The sequence below is a fragment of the Vicugna pacos genome, chromosome 30 (genome assembly GCF_048564905.1).
Source record: "Vicugna pacos chromosome 30, VicPac4, whole genome shotgun sequence".
NCBI lineage: Eukaryota > Metazoa > Chordata > Mammalia > Artiodactyla > Camelidae > Vicugna > Vicugna pacos.
The window spans coordinates 16,580,257-16,597,255 of NC_133016.1; the positions used below are offsets into that span (position 1 = coordinate 16,580,257).

A 16,999-nucleotide genomic window follows, 5' to 3' on the forward strand; every position below is an offset into this window, starting at 1 on the left:
GTGACTATTAATTGCAATTAAATTCACCTGTATGTGATCTCAGCATGGACAGCTTCAGAAGAGAGGACATCAGACTGAAGTGAAAGAGGTGACTTGATTGTAAAGATGAATGCAGACGAGATTGGAGTGCCCACTCCTAGGGTCCCTGAAGTTCACGCCTTTTCTATCAAATGCATCTGACAGACGGAAGTTGGGGTCCCTTGCACAGTGATACTTGTGGGATTAGGGTCAGGAAATCCTTCTATTTCATGACAGGCATTGTCTAAATCCTAAATCTTCTCGATGATAATTCTTGGATTATGAGTGATAATCTATCTTTCTGACTGACATTTAAAACCAAAGTGGAGAATAAGGCCACAGAATTACAGTTCAGAGTGTGAAAAAATACTACACACAGTATGTAAAATATTCACTTTGTTTTCCTTTTATTTTCATAATTATAAGTTGTGAAGTAACTTATTCTGCCAATAAATATTCTGTTCTGTCTTCAATAACAGAATCAGATGGATGGGCTTAAGAATTGAAAGTGATCCTGAAGTGGTATCACACATAAAAATTTTTCACACTGAAATTGCAAATGAACATTACTCCTGTGTCGTCTTTGTGCTGTCCTTAAAAATATTCATGCCCTTCCTCATTCCACTGATACTGTATGAAATATCCACCCAGACACTTTCCCAGATTAAAGAATGGTGGATCGGTCAAGGAATCACAAACAAAGTCATTTTTTTTTGAAATTCAAAAACATCAATAATTTATAGAATCACAACTACCAACTGGAAACCATTGCTGAAAAGAAATAGTGTGCTGCCTTTTTAATATTCATGGAGGTCACTTCTCTGCATTTCTGCACCTGCCTGAGTTGTCACTGGCCCCATATCATATATTCTGCTGTGCTGGTTTCACTTTTCATTAAACTTTCCAACATTCTGTTCTCGCCCATTTCTTAGATCTCTAGTTTCCTCAGCTACTGCTTTGTCAAATCCATTCTCCTCGTGAAGATTTCTTCCTCTTTTTTTAATGGTATTTAAAAAATATGTCTAATCTTTCATTTGCTAGGCAAGGTATAAATAAAACTATACATTTTCATATTCAGTTTTAATATTTTCAATACTGGATTATCTGGCCTAAATCTTCCTGGCTTGTTTTCAGATTAAGAGGTTTATGTAGGAGGACTGTCCATCACTCACACTTTTAATCATCTACCCCAGTTTAGGAGGAGAAATAAAAGAAAGATGCCCATGGACATGAGTCCACACACATGCACAAATGCGTTTGTATTTATAGGAATGAAGGAAATCACAAAAAACTATTTTGAGCCCTTAGGCCGTAGTCACACTTTGAAGATGACTAATTTGGACACCGTGACTCAGAAAGTACATCTTTTCAAAGTTTAAATTTGACTGTAATGGATAGTTTGAGTGAATTAGCCAAATTTCGAATTTATGCTAATATATCCCATAAAGTTTAAGCTAGGAAAGCTTGAAAATCATACCTCTAACATTATTACATTATTGTAACAAATATGTGAGTCAAATTCACCGTCTATAACTTACCATCAGACAGCGTGACCACAGTTACATCATCGGTAGACACTCCCGGCCCGTAGCGATTATAAGCTAGGAATCGAAGACTATATTCCGTAAATTTTTTCAGGCCTTCCAGCTTATACGATAGTCCATCAACCTCTATATTCTGGAGACATAAAACACCAGAACCATTATTCAGGAGGCACATTAAAGCAGAAATGGTGGCCATTCTGTGCAATCAATGAATTGGATATTAGACCCTCACAAAACTACACTCTAGGCTTATTATGAGTTGTTGTAAAATCTGAACTGTGACACATACTCTCCCACTAAAGCCCACTCTACCCCTCTGTAGAGTCCTAGTTAAAACAGCACCACGCTAGTTTTACAGTCATTAAGTTCCAATTTATTTAACACCACCCAATTCATTGAATGGTGTGCGGTATTGACACCCACACCAAAATTCTGACAGCAGAAGGCAGCTTGTAAATCCATGGGAACTGAGAGTGGCTCCTGTCCCCTGAATGGAATAATTTACCAGGAAACAATAGATTTCTTCCTTCTCTGGATGAAATACACCCACAGCTCTTGAAACTGACAGATATTTTGCCACAATTGTTCTCTCTCAAAATGCTGTGAGGTTATGTTGGAATTGTTTTCAGCACTTCACAGCTGTGGAAATGAGGTTCTGGAGGTGAAGGTCATTGAGAAATAAGGGCCAGTTCACTCTAGAAGAGCCATTACTTAGCCCTTCATATCTCACATCTATCTTGTGTAACAATATTCTTTAATTTATTTAAAATGGATTGGTGAATTGCATCATTGAAGGACCAAAATGTGTAGTGAAAAAGGATAGCTTAGAAAGGTGGACATAAGTGGCAAATAGCAGGGGAATAGTGAGCAAACAAAAACATGGAATGATTACATAGGAGGAGCTCTTAATAATTCTTATTTTATGCTATAGCTTGGGACTTAGAATTGTTTCTGAATAGAACTGAGGCAAATTTTTTTTAATAGAAATTACCTATCATGCTGTTCATGTGGAAGCATGAAGACCACACTATGCTTGGCAAATTCACAACACATGGTAAGAACTCCACTATCCTAAGGTCACTTCTGGGTCTTTCCTATTTAACTACACACTATGCATCTTTTTCCACATGAAGCTGAGCACCTGGAAGTGAACATCTCAATGGTCATATGTATGTCACACGATAGAATCGTCAAGTTCCATGTGTCTCCCTTAAAGACTCATTTACTTTTACTTTATCTGATTCCTTAGATGGCAGGAGTGGGGCCCATTCTCTTGCCTACCTGTTCCTTCCCCGTGGACACCTCAGTGCAGAACAGTCTGTAACCTTGGACTGGACCATTTGCATAGGCAGGGGGTTCCCAGGTAATAAGAATTGAGGTAGGTGAGGTAGATACAGCTTGCAGGTTTTCCACCGGCCCTGGAACTTGCACTGTTTATAAAAGAAATTGATTAGCACAAAAAGGTTCCCTTTCTCAAAACAAACAGAACAGTATCTTTTGCAGTCTAAGGAAATTATAGTATCATGTACTATTTTTAGGACCATATGGAGTAAGAATATACAAACATAGACTATAAATACAAAGTAATGAAATTTTAGAATCATTTAATCTCAAAACTCAGAAGAGGACTAATATTAATCTAAATTACTTATTTCATTTTACAGTTGAGGAAACTCGTCAAGGAGTGTAAGTGACTAGGGTAATGGCAGAAGAGTGGGGTCCTTAATCTAAATTCTCAGTGTGGAAAATGCTCCACTTTGCCAGTAAGCCTTTGCCTATGTACTGCTAATAACTGCAGGAGGAAAAGGGAAAATGCAATTAGAATACTTGTACATCATGATCCTACTTATAATTCAAATAGGCAGCCCAGCTATGGATAATTTACCACGTTGTCTTTATTTAAGTCATCGTTTTAAAATCATGCCCAAATCTGGGTCCTTTAAATTCATTTCAGGATTTAATTTTCGCTTTCTAGTATACCATTTTCTCTCATAACTATTACTTCACTTAATCAAGGATAAGAAGCTTGTTCACTGAAGAAGTTAGACAGCACAGGTCCACAATCGCTTAGCCAAACCACTTATGCTCAGATGTGTTTCTAGATCCAGAAATTTTCAGATTTCAGAAAGGTAATATGGTGCATATGCAGCGTTTCATGCAATACTGTTAAGTGGGGTCTGTGGTAGCACCTTGTTATTAAATCATATGTTTGCAGCAAACATATGACAGTTACACCAAACAGGATTATTAAAGACTACACATAGCCTAATATAAGGTCAGGTCAGGTAGGGTGTAAAATGAGTTAAGAATTTGCAAAGTTTGAATTTGTGTATTTTTAAAACTTGTGCTTACAGACCTGAAAATAAATACATGGTTTGAAAATGGAAAATGCAACCACCATGTTAGTTTTGTAATCTAAAATAAACAGTCTCACCACTGCAGGTGTAACGAATACTTTGACAGGCTGGGTGTTTCCCTCAGCTAGCTTTGGAGAGATACACATCTTAGACCACTAATGCAATTCTGTGAGTTTGAACTTCCCTAGTCAAATAGCATATGAAATCCTGGCTAACATGATATCTGATGATATACTCCTTAGATCAGCATAAAACCTATGTCTCTGGATCACTTTCAGAATTTGTTCCACGGAACCCAGCTCTATAAGGCATCACTGCTCACATATTTTTTTGGAAAAAAAATATTGATGTCAGAAACATGTATTTAATGTCACCTTCACCAGTCCCCAAAGCCTGAGAATCCTCTTTATTTACAACTGCATTATTTTCACCTTAACAAATGATTGGTCATAATTTCTTAAAAAACTTACTCAGAAATCATTTGAAACCTACAGAAGAAAATTAAGGAGAATAGTACATAGGATATCCATGTTCCCTTTATCCATTTACCCATTGTTAACACTGCTCTATAAACTTTGCCATTCTTTCTCAATATTCATGTATTCATTCATCCATCCATCCAGGTTAGGTTGCACTGACCAGGGTTCTTTAACCCTAAATATTTTAGTGCATATTTCCTAAGAATTAATGTGTGCATGAATAATACAGCTAACAACTTCAGTGCAGTTCATTATTTTTTTTTAAACTGAAGTATAGTCAGTTTACAATGTTGTCAGTTTCTGGTATACAGCATAATGTTTCATTCATACATACACACACACATTTGTTTTCATATTCTTTTCCATTATAGGTTACTACAAGATATTTAATATAGTTCTCTGTGCTATACAGAGAAATTTCTTGGTTTTCTATGTTATATATAGTAGTTAATATCTGCAAATCAAACTTTGCATCTCGTATTAATACTTTTCTTTTTTTTTATCTCAATCTCATCTGTATTCCAATTGTGTCAATTTGTAACCAAGCGAGACTCTATGAGGCCTTCCCGGGACAGACCTCCCCCTGAATCCACACATCCTCTGACTGCCTCTTGTTTGTAGAAAAGCTTTAGTCTTCCAGGTCTACCCTGAGTCTCAAAAAGCTGGCTCGAGAGTTAATAACTAGGAAGTGCGAAGAAGTAGAAACAAAGAATAGCTGTTGGGCCAGGAAACTGGTAACAATTTAGACTATAAACCAGCCATATAGCAGACTCGCTGAAATCTCAGTTCCCTGAAGATACAGATAAGGTATGACACACATTCTTAAGTTGTTTTTTACAGGGAGCAGTCTCCCACCAGATGAAAACTGCGACCACAAGCACACAGACCCTAGAACCACTGAAACCAGAAGGCTGATGATGTGAAATTCACCTCAAAGCCAACCAATCTGAGAATTGTGTGAGCTGATCAGTCACCCTCCCTCACCTTGTCTTTAAACTCTTTCCCTGAAAGCCATCGAGAAGTTTGGGTCTTTTGAGCATGAGCTGCCCATTCTCCTTGCTTGACATCCTGCAATATACACTGTACTTTCCTTCACCACAAGCTGGTGTCAGTAGATTGGCTTTACTGGGCACAGGCAAGCAGATCCAAGTTTGGTTCGGTAACAACTTAAGCTATTAAATGCTTACTCTTCTTCACAACAGCACTAGAAATTCAAATTCCTGAATTCCCTAATGTTTCTCTTTCAAATTAAATAGCTCTAACATAGGTCTGTGAATAATACATCGTATTTTATGTTGATTGTGGAAATATGTGTGTGTACATGTGTGTATGTATGTATACATATGTACTTGTATGTTTATTCACGATTATATAAACAAAACTTGCATAGTTTAACATATGTGAGTCATTATATGCATATTAGAGAGAAAGAGAAAAAGAGACTCAAAGATGTTCGGCAATGGAAATTAGATGTGAAATCAATACAGCTAACAGCTTCAGCCTTCCATTTCATTACATTTTAGTATGTCAGTCAAGAACCGTAATAGGGTTAACCACTCATCATTTCCAAGATGTCTTTAATAATCCCCACTGATCCCCTCAGTTGGACAATAATTTCGTGGCAAACTGTATCTAATTTCTCTCCATCTCTATTCGAGTTATGTCTTTCTTCGAAGAATGGAAAGATTTCAGAACAGATGCATAATCTATGCAAAAAACTCATCAATCAATGTCAACCTAACCAACTACCTTTTTAAATTTCAATATTGCATTACAGTAGAAATTCATTATAACACCTGTACCTAAGAACAAATTAAATACTTATGTTGGAGTAAGTGAGATGTATTACATGTCACTATTTTCCCTGGGAACAGTAATTTCTGACTAGATATATATATATTTATAGTATAACAGGGCACTTTATAATGAGGTCTTATAGCATGTTAACCCAAAAATGGCATATAAAAGTTGGCTGAATCTTTAATAAAGCACGATTTATCACACATAATCATACTGATGACAGGATGTGTGCTTGTGTTCTATATATTAGTATGTGTGTGTCTGAAGAGAGACAGGATCATAGTTTAAAGAACTACAATTGATTAAGATGAGTCAGAAGGTATGATTTCTTGTCCCTACTCATACAGAGACCAGTCACTGGCATCAAGAATCAAAGTGTCCATGGACCTCCTTAAAATTACATGCATATTGTCAAGAATGCAGTATGTACAGGTGTAGGGTACATCTGTTTTCCATCATTAAGGTCTATGATGCCCTAATTGGCAGCTCCTAGTGGACTGGTTAATACTCTTGGTTTGTTTTGGTTCTGAAAATCAGTGATTCTTGATCATCAAATCATTTCTGGTGATTTTTAATTATTTTATGATGAGAAATATGGCAATAATTTCACTTTAAATAGGTATCCTCAACTACCAATAAAATGCTGCTCTTTAAAAAGCTGAAACATTTGTGACATAGATTTTTTCTATTTTATTTTCCAAATTATGGGTAAATCAAATGCATTTGGATTCATCTGGTTTAACCCATCAAATATTTTAGGTTTTCCAAATGTTAAGGTTTCTGATGATCAGGAAGTCAAACAGCAAATACAAATTAACATCTTATTTTATTTTCCTTTCCCCTCTCTGGCTCTGTGTCTATTCTAATATCTATTTGTCTACCTTCCTGGCTTCTCTGTACTGTAAGTAATTTGATATTTGTATTAATCAGACTAAAGTCTGAATTATGATTTATCAAGTATATGCTTCTAAAAATATCTTGGGAGTTTAAATAACCCCTTTCAAATAAGAGTGAGTATAAGGTTTTCATAGAAAAAGCTTTAGAAGGATCAAGACATGCCTCTGTCATCATAAAACTGAGTGAGATGGGTGTCTTCTGTCTTTTCACCACTACACTGATGTTTCTCAGCTGGAAGTCCAAAATGGAGACAAACGCTAGTGTCAGAGATTGTGTAGTTTGAACACTTGACTATTTAAAGTCTTTTCAAAATGACTGTGTAGCACAATGTTCCTAAATCACTAATTTAACAGCCCCCAAATTCTTTCTTTTTAAAGAACTAGAGTAACAGTGCATTTGGAAAAAAAAATGATCACACGTGTTGTCATTCAAATAATGATCTATAATTCATGGGTCCTTAATTCAGGCCAGAATGCTGAGGATGAGTTTACCTCTTCATCCATGTGCTAATATAAAAATGATTCTTGAGGCCATTTTTAAAAATGGATAGCAAGGGATCTAAGTAATTATCTGGAGTGATCGAAATGGATTTAAGCCACAAAGCTCTTATTTAAGCAACAGCTTCCACTGCCGACGACAGCCTCATTGAATATGTTTCAAATGCAAACCATTTCTGAAACTATTTGCATTTATTGATAATAAAGTGCACGCTTTGATTGCCTCTTTGATTTTTTTTCTCCTGTAGTTAACAGCTTTAATGATGTTTCTATGAAATCTGTTTCTATTCTGTATGGGGAATGCAACATCAAAAAGCCTGCAGGCAATGTAATTATTAACACAATAAAACCCATTCTTGACAGAACTATACATAGTTAGGAAATATGACAGTAATTTGGCAAGGGAGAAGCACAAACTATGGGGTAGGTTTCTATTACAAAACCACAGGAGTATGACAAGATTTGGTTGGCGGAAGCAGTTATTACCTGATCATTTTATATGTGGTTTTAATAGGGGCTATCTGCTAAATCACGATATACCCAACTATGTCCTTAAGAGTGTGTGTGTATGTGTGCGTGTGTGTGTGTGTGTGTGTTTGTGTGCCTGTGGACATATACTTACGTATCTTTACACAAACACACGCACACACACATATATAAAATATGTGTGATTTATATGACTTACGTATCACACATATATAAACATGTACATATGCATGTATGCCGATATATTAGATAATGGATATTTCTGACAGTGTAGTAGGAAAAAAACTTGAATAATTCTCTCTGAAGAAAACAATCTCGAAAGCAGTCTCCTTGGGATTCACCCTCTAACTGGAAGTAGTTTTACAATAAAAGCGATTACAGGATGGACCTCAAGAGAAGGTCTTTTCAGTAGGATAACAAATTTTTCACTAACACAACCAAACAGTAATAGCCTTGGTGAAGTATATAGAGTGTTTTGAATTTCACTTTAGAAAACTTAGCATTGCCTAGAAATAAAAAGTGTAGTGGGTACTGTAGACTCCTGACTGAGGTTTCAAACCATCTAAACTGGAGATTTCCAAGTAAGGCAACTGGTTTCACGACATAGCAAACTTACCTAAAGATACTCAGCTTTGAAGTTAAAAACTTAAAAGTTTCAACCAAATGTGCTTAAATTTCTGTATTACTGAAGGCTTCATGTCATGTAAACCTATCATAATAGTTCCAGCCCCTCCAGAATAGCTTGGGTTTGGTTACTTCCATTGTGATTGAAAGTTTAGATAAAAACACCAGCTGATTTTAAAGTCTAATCATACTTTTATGAGTTTATCATACAAGGCTATCTCTAGTACTGTGAAATATTTTATTATGTAGGGATTTTCCAGGAACTTATTAGGACAAAGAAAGCACATGCACAGATAAAAAACCAAAACAAACAAAAAACATCTCTGTGGACAGATGATGAAGAATATGGTAATTGAGAACCATTAGGGGAAGTTTGGTCAAGGATATTTCTTGAACAACAACTGAAAATTGCACTGATGGGAAAAAGGAAGGAGAGGGAGTTCAGATGTGGAGGAGGAATCCAGTGAGTCAGGACACATGGGTGTGAATGAGTTTAATGACTAATGGCCTTGATAATAGCCTTTTTGGAAAAGAACTTACAAGTCGGTCAACGGAGAGAAAAACACTATATAGTTTGGGGAAGGCTGCAGATGAGGGAATCTTTAAGTAAAAATAATGAGACTACTTACAACATGAACTAATTAATGATGGGAAATTAATCAGGAAACAACCCACAGGCATGAAATTATCCATTATTAAATTGCTTTCCGAGTTTATTAGCATTATCAGCAAATCAAATAATGTTCTACCAATTTTAGGAAAATGTGGTGTGTCTCAAGATACTTGAAGAAAGTTAAAAAAAAATTCATTTACTTTTTTGCAAGATGTTTGTCTCCAGAGCTTTAGTTTGGGGACAAGTGTTCAGAAACAAAACAAAACAAAACAAAACAAAACTCAAATGAATTTTCTAAGAAACATCAAGGACTTTAGAGATATTCCAAACAGAAATAGTAGAAAGGTGTAAACTATCTCTGAGATAACTGGTGAAAAAGGAAATACCCCAGATGGGAATGAAACACCTTAATTTTGAGTCTTGGTTCAAAACTCCCTCTCCTCTATTTAATAATAGTATAGATTTAGTCCAGATTACTTCAAAACTCTGCACATTATTTTCTTATGGGTTCGTAATTTCTATATAACGGGGTTGTCACAGAAATTCTATTGTATATGATGCTATATGGAAAAGTAAGTTTTCACAATAATATAGTAGTTGGTATTATTGTTACCGGAAATCAGGTCTCTGAAACTTTTCCAAATTTTGCTTCTGTCATCAGACAGTTGGAGGAAAGAGTATTTGCTCTTCTTACTTCTCAAGAGTGTTAGAAGAACATGAAGAGATGATGTATGTGAAAAGGAAATGGGAAACCAGCAGTCCATACACGTGGAGGGTGTAGCGTGAGTCTGGACTGGGATTGCGTCTACAAACCTGGGACTGTGTCTACAAACTAAACATGACAAAGAGAGCACCTGGTAACAGAGTGATTTGCCTGATGTGGTGCAATAACACATGTAAGTTAAGCCTTTCAATCTACTCATAAAATACTTCACATGGTTACTTTTGTTGTTGTTACACAGACCATACATTTATGCGTAATTGTTACAAAAGAGTCCCAGGCAGAAATCCCTAGGAAGGGCACGTAGAAGCCTCTTGCTTGCTTCACACTTATATGGGACTTGTACACACTCATATGAGACTCGTACATATTTCAGGATGGAATTTCTGCTCACAAACATGTCAGTTCTCAGTCAATAGAGATGCATCAGAGAATCAGATGTCATCAGTTTACCTGCAACTCAGCGCATTTCCCATTGTGATAATGTAACTAAATCCCAGCCACTGTTCTCAAAGTTGGCTTGTATTCTGGTCAGTACGGGAAGAATCAATATTTGATGTTTATAGTTTTAATAGAGCTAATAAATGGCATGTATGGATTGCTTTTATAAAAGAGCCCTGCTGCCGCTTACTAGAGGAGAAAATAGCAGCAATCTTTTTCTCTGGCAGTCAAGTCAGTAGGATTTTCTATATAAAGACAAAAAGATCCTCCCTTAAAAGATACCATCTCTTTGGGGAAGACATTTATTGTTTATCTATTTCCAGGCTTTAAAAGATAAGGAATTGCCTTGGGTAAACTGATTCTTTGTGGAGGGACCCTAAGTTAAAGAAGAAAATTAGAACTCTATTCTCCTAACACATAGGCTTCACAGAAGTCACAGATCCAGGTTACATCTCATCTAATAAAGTTTTGGGAAGAGAGACTTAACACTAAAGAGTGTGGCCTCCAGAATCCGATATCGTGGGTTCAAATCCAGTACCTTCAGCTCAGGCTACGTGGCTGGGGTCAAGCTACGTAATGTTCTTGAGCTTAAATTTTCTTTTTTAAAAAAAATTACATATTTTCTTTTTTTTCCCCTTCTAGGTTTTTTTTTGGGGGGGGGTATTTATTTTTTAACGGAGGTACTGGCTGTTGAACCCAGGACCTCATCCATGTTAAGCACGCATTCTGCCACTGTGCTACACCCTTTCCCACCCCCGCCCTGAGCTTAAATTTTCTTATCTTAAAAATGGAGTTAATATCAATACATATTTCATGGGTTTGTTGTGAAGAATAATAATAAATCATTTATGAATGGTGTACGGTACCAAGGAAATGCTCAATAAATATTACCAATTTTTACAGTATGCCAGGGATTGTGAGAATTGACAGAAGAAACAAAGAAACCTTCCTTAACGTTGAGTCTAAGGTGATGAGACCACAAAGAGCTAGGAGAGGGGTCACGATGTGCTGGGAGAGACTGTCAAGGGTGAGTCCATACTTGGTTTTAAAGGCTTTGGAGGATTTTGATTTTTAAGAATTGTAAGGGTACCAAATTTAATCATTTTGGACTCTGTCCACTACATAAAGAGAGACTTGAATGGAGGCAAATGGAGACCAGGTGGGAGAATATTCTACAGTACAGAAGAGAGAGGTTCACAGCTTGATTTAGAGTAGTGGTGGGGGACATAAAGAGAAAGGGAGGGATTGAGAGCTATATGGAAGGGAGAAATCAACAACATTTGATGGGCTGGAGGTAGGGCAGCGAGAGGATGGGAGCATTAAGAATGACTCGTGTACTTCTGACTTGCACAGCTAGGGGTTTCTAGTCATGTTCACTTAGACAGAAAACACTGGACTGAGCTAGACTGGGCAGGTGTGTGGGCGTGGGCAGGGGGGGCGCAGGTGACTATCACAGCATTGCACCCATGTTGGGGATGAGTTTCTTCACTATATATATACAGAGATGCCCGGATGGCTATTCATCCTCAGACGGGCAGTCACAACCTAGTATTTTTCTTCCTCTTTACTGCTCTTTTCATTTCTTGGGTTCCCAGCTACATCACTTCATACCCTAGTTCCAGGGATAGCATCACACAAACTGTTTTTCTTCCTTATTTATTTCTCTTGCAATTTTTTTCTTTCTTTTTCTATATATATAGTCAGCTGCTTTTCAGGAACACTAGCTAGTTCCCAGATTTCATGATCATCTGTTTGTTCCATTCCCACCTAACTTAGTTCCTTTAAACCCACACTTTGCTCTTTTTTAAGGCACTCAAAATACTCCAATTAACAGATCAGACTGTGCTAAGGAACTTTTTTTCTGAGCCATGTAAATGCATGTTGAGAAATTTTGCTCCATTCCACTTCTGATCTTAAAAAAAGAGCTCAAGATAAACTATCTTCCCTAATGACAGCAACAATAAAAATTCCAGTAACAATGAACCTGGGTACCCATCTGACCTTGACAATACTGAAATTAATATTCGCTTTGCGATTCCACTGACATTTATCACTGGGAAGCACCTTTAACGCCCTTACACATACATGCACGCAAGGGGAAGATTGATCGTCACACAGGGCAGAAAACCTAGCTGTCCTCTATCTCTAAGAAGCATCTAAAAGGCTCCCCGTCTGCTGACTGAACCACCCTGAGGATTAAGTTTATTTCATTTTCAGTATTCAAAAGATAAGAAGTTTATTAACCACATGGAAGACTCAGGCTTGTTCAGAGAGAACAGCAGTAAATCATCTCACAGAAGTTGGACAACTTTACGTAAAACTGAACACAGGGACACGGATGCACAACTCTGGATCTAAAGATTCCTTTTCTTTCCCTAACCCTACCTCCTTGGCTTTTATTTTTGCCAGCATTATAAAGTCTCAGACTAACAGGAAAAAAAAAAGTCTTTGACTCAAGCATTCAAAAGCTACTGATTATGATGTTCAGTAAATACAGAGTAAAATAAAGAAAATAATGGCTAAAACAGGAATGTTTAAATAATTTTCAGAAATGTTTTTAAAGAAGATTGATGTATTTGATCACTGTATTTCAGTAACTCCAGAAGTCAACCGAGTATCAGATTGGCAATTTTCTTGACTTCCTTCTGGTGGGGTATATAAGATAGAGAGAATGCATCAAAGTCACCATTGCCTAATATAAATACAATGTGAGCCATGAGTGCTCACATGTAATTAAAAATTTCTACTAGCCATATTAAGAGGTAAAAATGAAATAAGTGAAATTAATTTAAATAATATCTAAGTTAACCCAATATAACTAAAGTATTGTCACTTCAAATCATAATCAAAATGAAGTTGGTTAACATGGTAGTTCACTTTTTTTTTTAACCAAGTCTTTAATACCCAGTGTGCATTTTACTCTTACGGCGCACCTCAATTCAGGCAAGCCATGTTCCAAGTGCTCAACAGTCACCTGTGGCTGGTGGCTACCACGCCAAACACTACAGACATAAGCAATCCCACTAGAATAATTCAAGAACTCATTCAAGAATGTCCAACTGGAGTGGTGAAAAATTACTGTAAGAGCATTAAATTATCAAAAGAATAGAGAACAAACAATATTCAGAGTGATAAAATTATTGAGCTGTTGGCATGATCTAAAATGTGAATGATGTGTTAAATCTATTATCACATTGTTATCTGTGATTTAAAATTGTATTAGGTGATGAACTGTCACACCGAGAAGTAGCATCAAGTCATTTCCGGGGTCCTAAGTGTTTGCTGAGCTTGAACTCCAGTCAGTTAGCCCCCTCCTGCACAATGGAAGGAATAATAATCCTTTTTTCTCTCACTGCAAGGTGGTAGGAGATGACTTTGAATCAAGTCTTCAGCAGACAGCAGACGGAAGGTTACGATCAAGTGAGTGATTTATAACAGGGAGCAGAAATGATATGTTTAGCACGTTCTTCAGCTTGGGGCTTAGCATAACTTACTCCGACTGGTGTAAGCCTAATAGTGTTGGGATTTTTTAAGTATTAAACTGCCACGGCAATGCTTTTTGAAGCAGTAAGAATTTTAACTCATTAAAGAATTGTTAACATGCAGTGAACTTTCAGCTAATTGTCTTTCCACGTCCCTGAAATCATCACGGCTAGTATCAGTCTGTACGTACGTGCACACACGTTAACACTGTGGTAGGAATGTTAGGCTATGTTCTAATCACACCTCTGACACCATTAGATTTGTCGTATTTAATTTTGTCACAGCTCACGAACGAGTTGGGATGGGCCAAGGTTTTCTTTCACAGAATATTTCACAGGTACAGGAGATGGCTACTGGCTTAAGTTAAAAGAATTTCAGGTGATGACGCACAATTACTGCTTCAGGTCACAGCTGTTACATCAGAGTCAAGATGCTGCCATCGGTGTTCCAGAGGAAAAGATCATGGTGGGTTTTTAATTAACTGAAGGTCAAACAGTGGAAATCTGAGCATGTAGCCAGTGCTGGTTACAGCGCTCACTGGTGGCTTCTGCAAACTCTTGTTATCCCACTGATCTCTTTCACTGGTTCATTCCCTTTGGGCCTCCTAAGCAGTCTGCTGTCCTTAATATTCAGCAAGCACTGTAGGGTTACAGCCTACAACGGAGGGTTAGAACTCCAGAGAGAGGGAGAAGGTACGAGCATATCAAACACAATTTTAAGGAAGGATGTTTTTTAACAATTCTCTGCTTGAGAAACAATAACTGAAGCTATTTTTTTTAATGGAAAAGGTAGTTTCTAAGTTAATTTTTAAAACACATGTATATAGACACTTCATACTTTTCTCAGTCCTCTTCTATATTACTTGGGATGTTACTAATCATCTGTGTGATTATTAGGGAAGTGTATGTATGAGGCTGAATAGTGTCCCCCTCAAAATTCATGTCCCCCTCAAGATTCATGCTGGATTGGGGTGGGCTCCACACCTAATATGACTGGTATCCTTATAAAAAAGAAAACACAAAGAGACATGGCCACAGAAGGGAGAAAGCCATGTAAAGGTGGAGACCGAGATCAGGTGATGCAGCTATGAGCCAAGACACGCCAAAGGATTGCCAGAAACCACAGAAGCCAGGAAGCAACAAGGGAAGATTCTTCTCTAAAGCCTTTAGAGGGAGCATGACTCTGCTAACACCTTGATTTCAGATTTTAGCTTCCTGAACTGTTAGAGAATAAATTTCTGTTGTTTTAAAAAACTATGTGTGGCACTTTGTCATTGCAGTCCCAGGAGACTAACACAGGCAGTATGATCCTTATTTCAAGAGAAAGAATTGGAAAATCAGAAAAGGTAAGTGACTTTTGCAAAAGTATACAGCAAAATATAGATAATATCTCAGTCTAGAACCCAGGTCTTTTACTTACTGGTTTAGTGTTATATCCATTTTCAAGAAAAGGAAACACACAAAAAGAGAATTCTCAGACAAGCAAGATGGTGGAGTAGAAGGACGCTCGTAGCTCACCCACTCCAACAAATACACCAGAACGCATATCTACGGACCCACTCAGCCAACCAGAGCACCTGCCAAACTCCAACAGAACATCGCCCTCTTCAAAAGACAAAGATGCCAAAAATCTGGTAGGAGAAAAGGGAAAAAGAAAGAAGAAAAAGCAAAACACTGCGGGACTGGTCCCGTGGGGAGGGAGCGGCAAAGGAGGAATAGCGCTCATTTGCTGGGTCTCCCCCTTCCAACAGAGAGGCCAACAGGATGGAGGGGGAGCCTCCGAGGCTCAGATCTGCCCCGAGCACCCCTTGACTGACAGAACTAAGTTAAACAGCCACAAAGGGTCCCCACGACACCCAGCCTGAGACGCGAGCTGACAGCTGGGGGCCAGGACAGGCCGCCCAAGCCGGGCGGAGGACTGGGGAGGCTGCACTAAGGCAGCCCCAGGGGTCTGCAGGGTGCTGCGTGCCATGGCTGGGAGGGGATACAGAGCAGAACCACCTCGGTACCCCATAAATTGTGAAAAAATCAAAGCAACACGGCTGGTGTGCCCTGGGGGTTGGGGCGCCATAGCCTCTGTCTCCTCAGACCCACGCAGCCATTACTGGCGCTTCTCATGAGAAAAGAGGTGGGGCGCAGCCACAGCCACTATCTTCTCCTGTGCACAGCACCCAGGCCGGGGTGGGGCCGAGCCCTGAATCCATACCTGGGGGCTCCGCAACCTCCTAGGCAGGACTGAGACTTGTTTACAGCCCGAGGTAGATAAGATCTTTCTGCCCTGGCACCTCAGAGAACTCGCACCACCAAGACAAACAAGGAGCTGAGTTTTGGCACGGAGCAGGGGCAGGGCTGTTCTGCAGTCTTCCACGAACACACCTATGGAGCTCCGACCCAAGGCGGAGCGGGCAGCTGCACAGAGCAGCGGAGTGACAAGCCCCAGGAGAGGGCGGGTGCTCACCCGCCTTCCTGGCAGGAACACAGCACCTGACCATGGTGCTGGGAAAGGGCACGATCCACCCACCTGCCTCCCTCCCAGCACAGCATCTGACTGCGGCATCGGGAGGGGGAGTGACCCGCCCACCCACTGGGTAAGAGCTCAGCACCTGACCCAGTGTTGGGAGGGGGCGCGATCTGCTAGCTGACAGCCACTGTGAGCAGCACAGATGAAGGCGCCAATGGAGGGCCTCTGGAAATAGCAAGATGAGTTCGCGAAACAGGGTGAAGACAAAGACCTCTTGATAAAATCATTAAGAGCACACCGTCTCCAGGACAACTAGATAACTGATGCTCCTTAAGCCACAGTGCCAGAGAGACATGAGCAATATGAAAAAGCAGAGGAACCACTCTGAATTAAAAGATCAAGAGAAATTCCCTGAAATCACGATCAAGGAAATAGACACTGATGGCCTACTAGGTCAAGATTTCAAAAAAGGAGTGATCAAAGTACTGAAAGAACTAAAAGAGATAGTATTTAGAGATATAAAATATGTCAAAAATGAAATAGAAGCTATAAAGAAGAACCAAGTAGAATTAGTAAACT

The 16,999-nt window shown here is 38.6% G+C and overlaps 1 protein-coding gene across 1 annotated transcript in view; it reads right to left on the bottom strand.

The window, feature by feature from the left end:
* DCC (DCC netrin 1 receptor) overlaps positions 1 to 16,999 on the bottom strand; it is a 619,636-nt gene that overhangs the window by 261,249 nt on the left and 341,388 nt on the right. Inside the window, exons 9-10 of the mRNA XM_072952215.1 lie at positions 2,844 to 2,992; positions 1,557 to 1,695 (exon numbers count right to left, since the gene is read on the bottom strand). Of these exons, the coding sequence (XP_072808316.1) occupies positions 1,557 to 1,695; positions 2,844 to 2,992 (288 nt within the window). The remainder of the gene's footprint in view (positions 1 to 1,556; positions 1,696 to 2,843; positions 2,993 to 16,999) is intronic.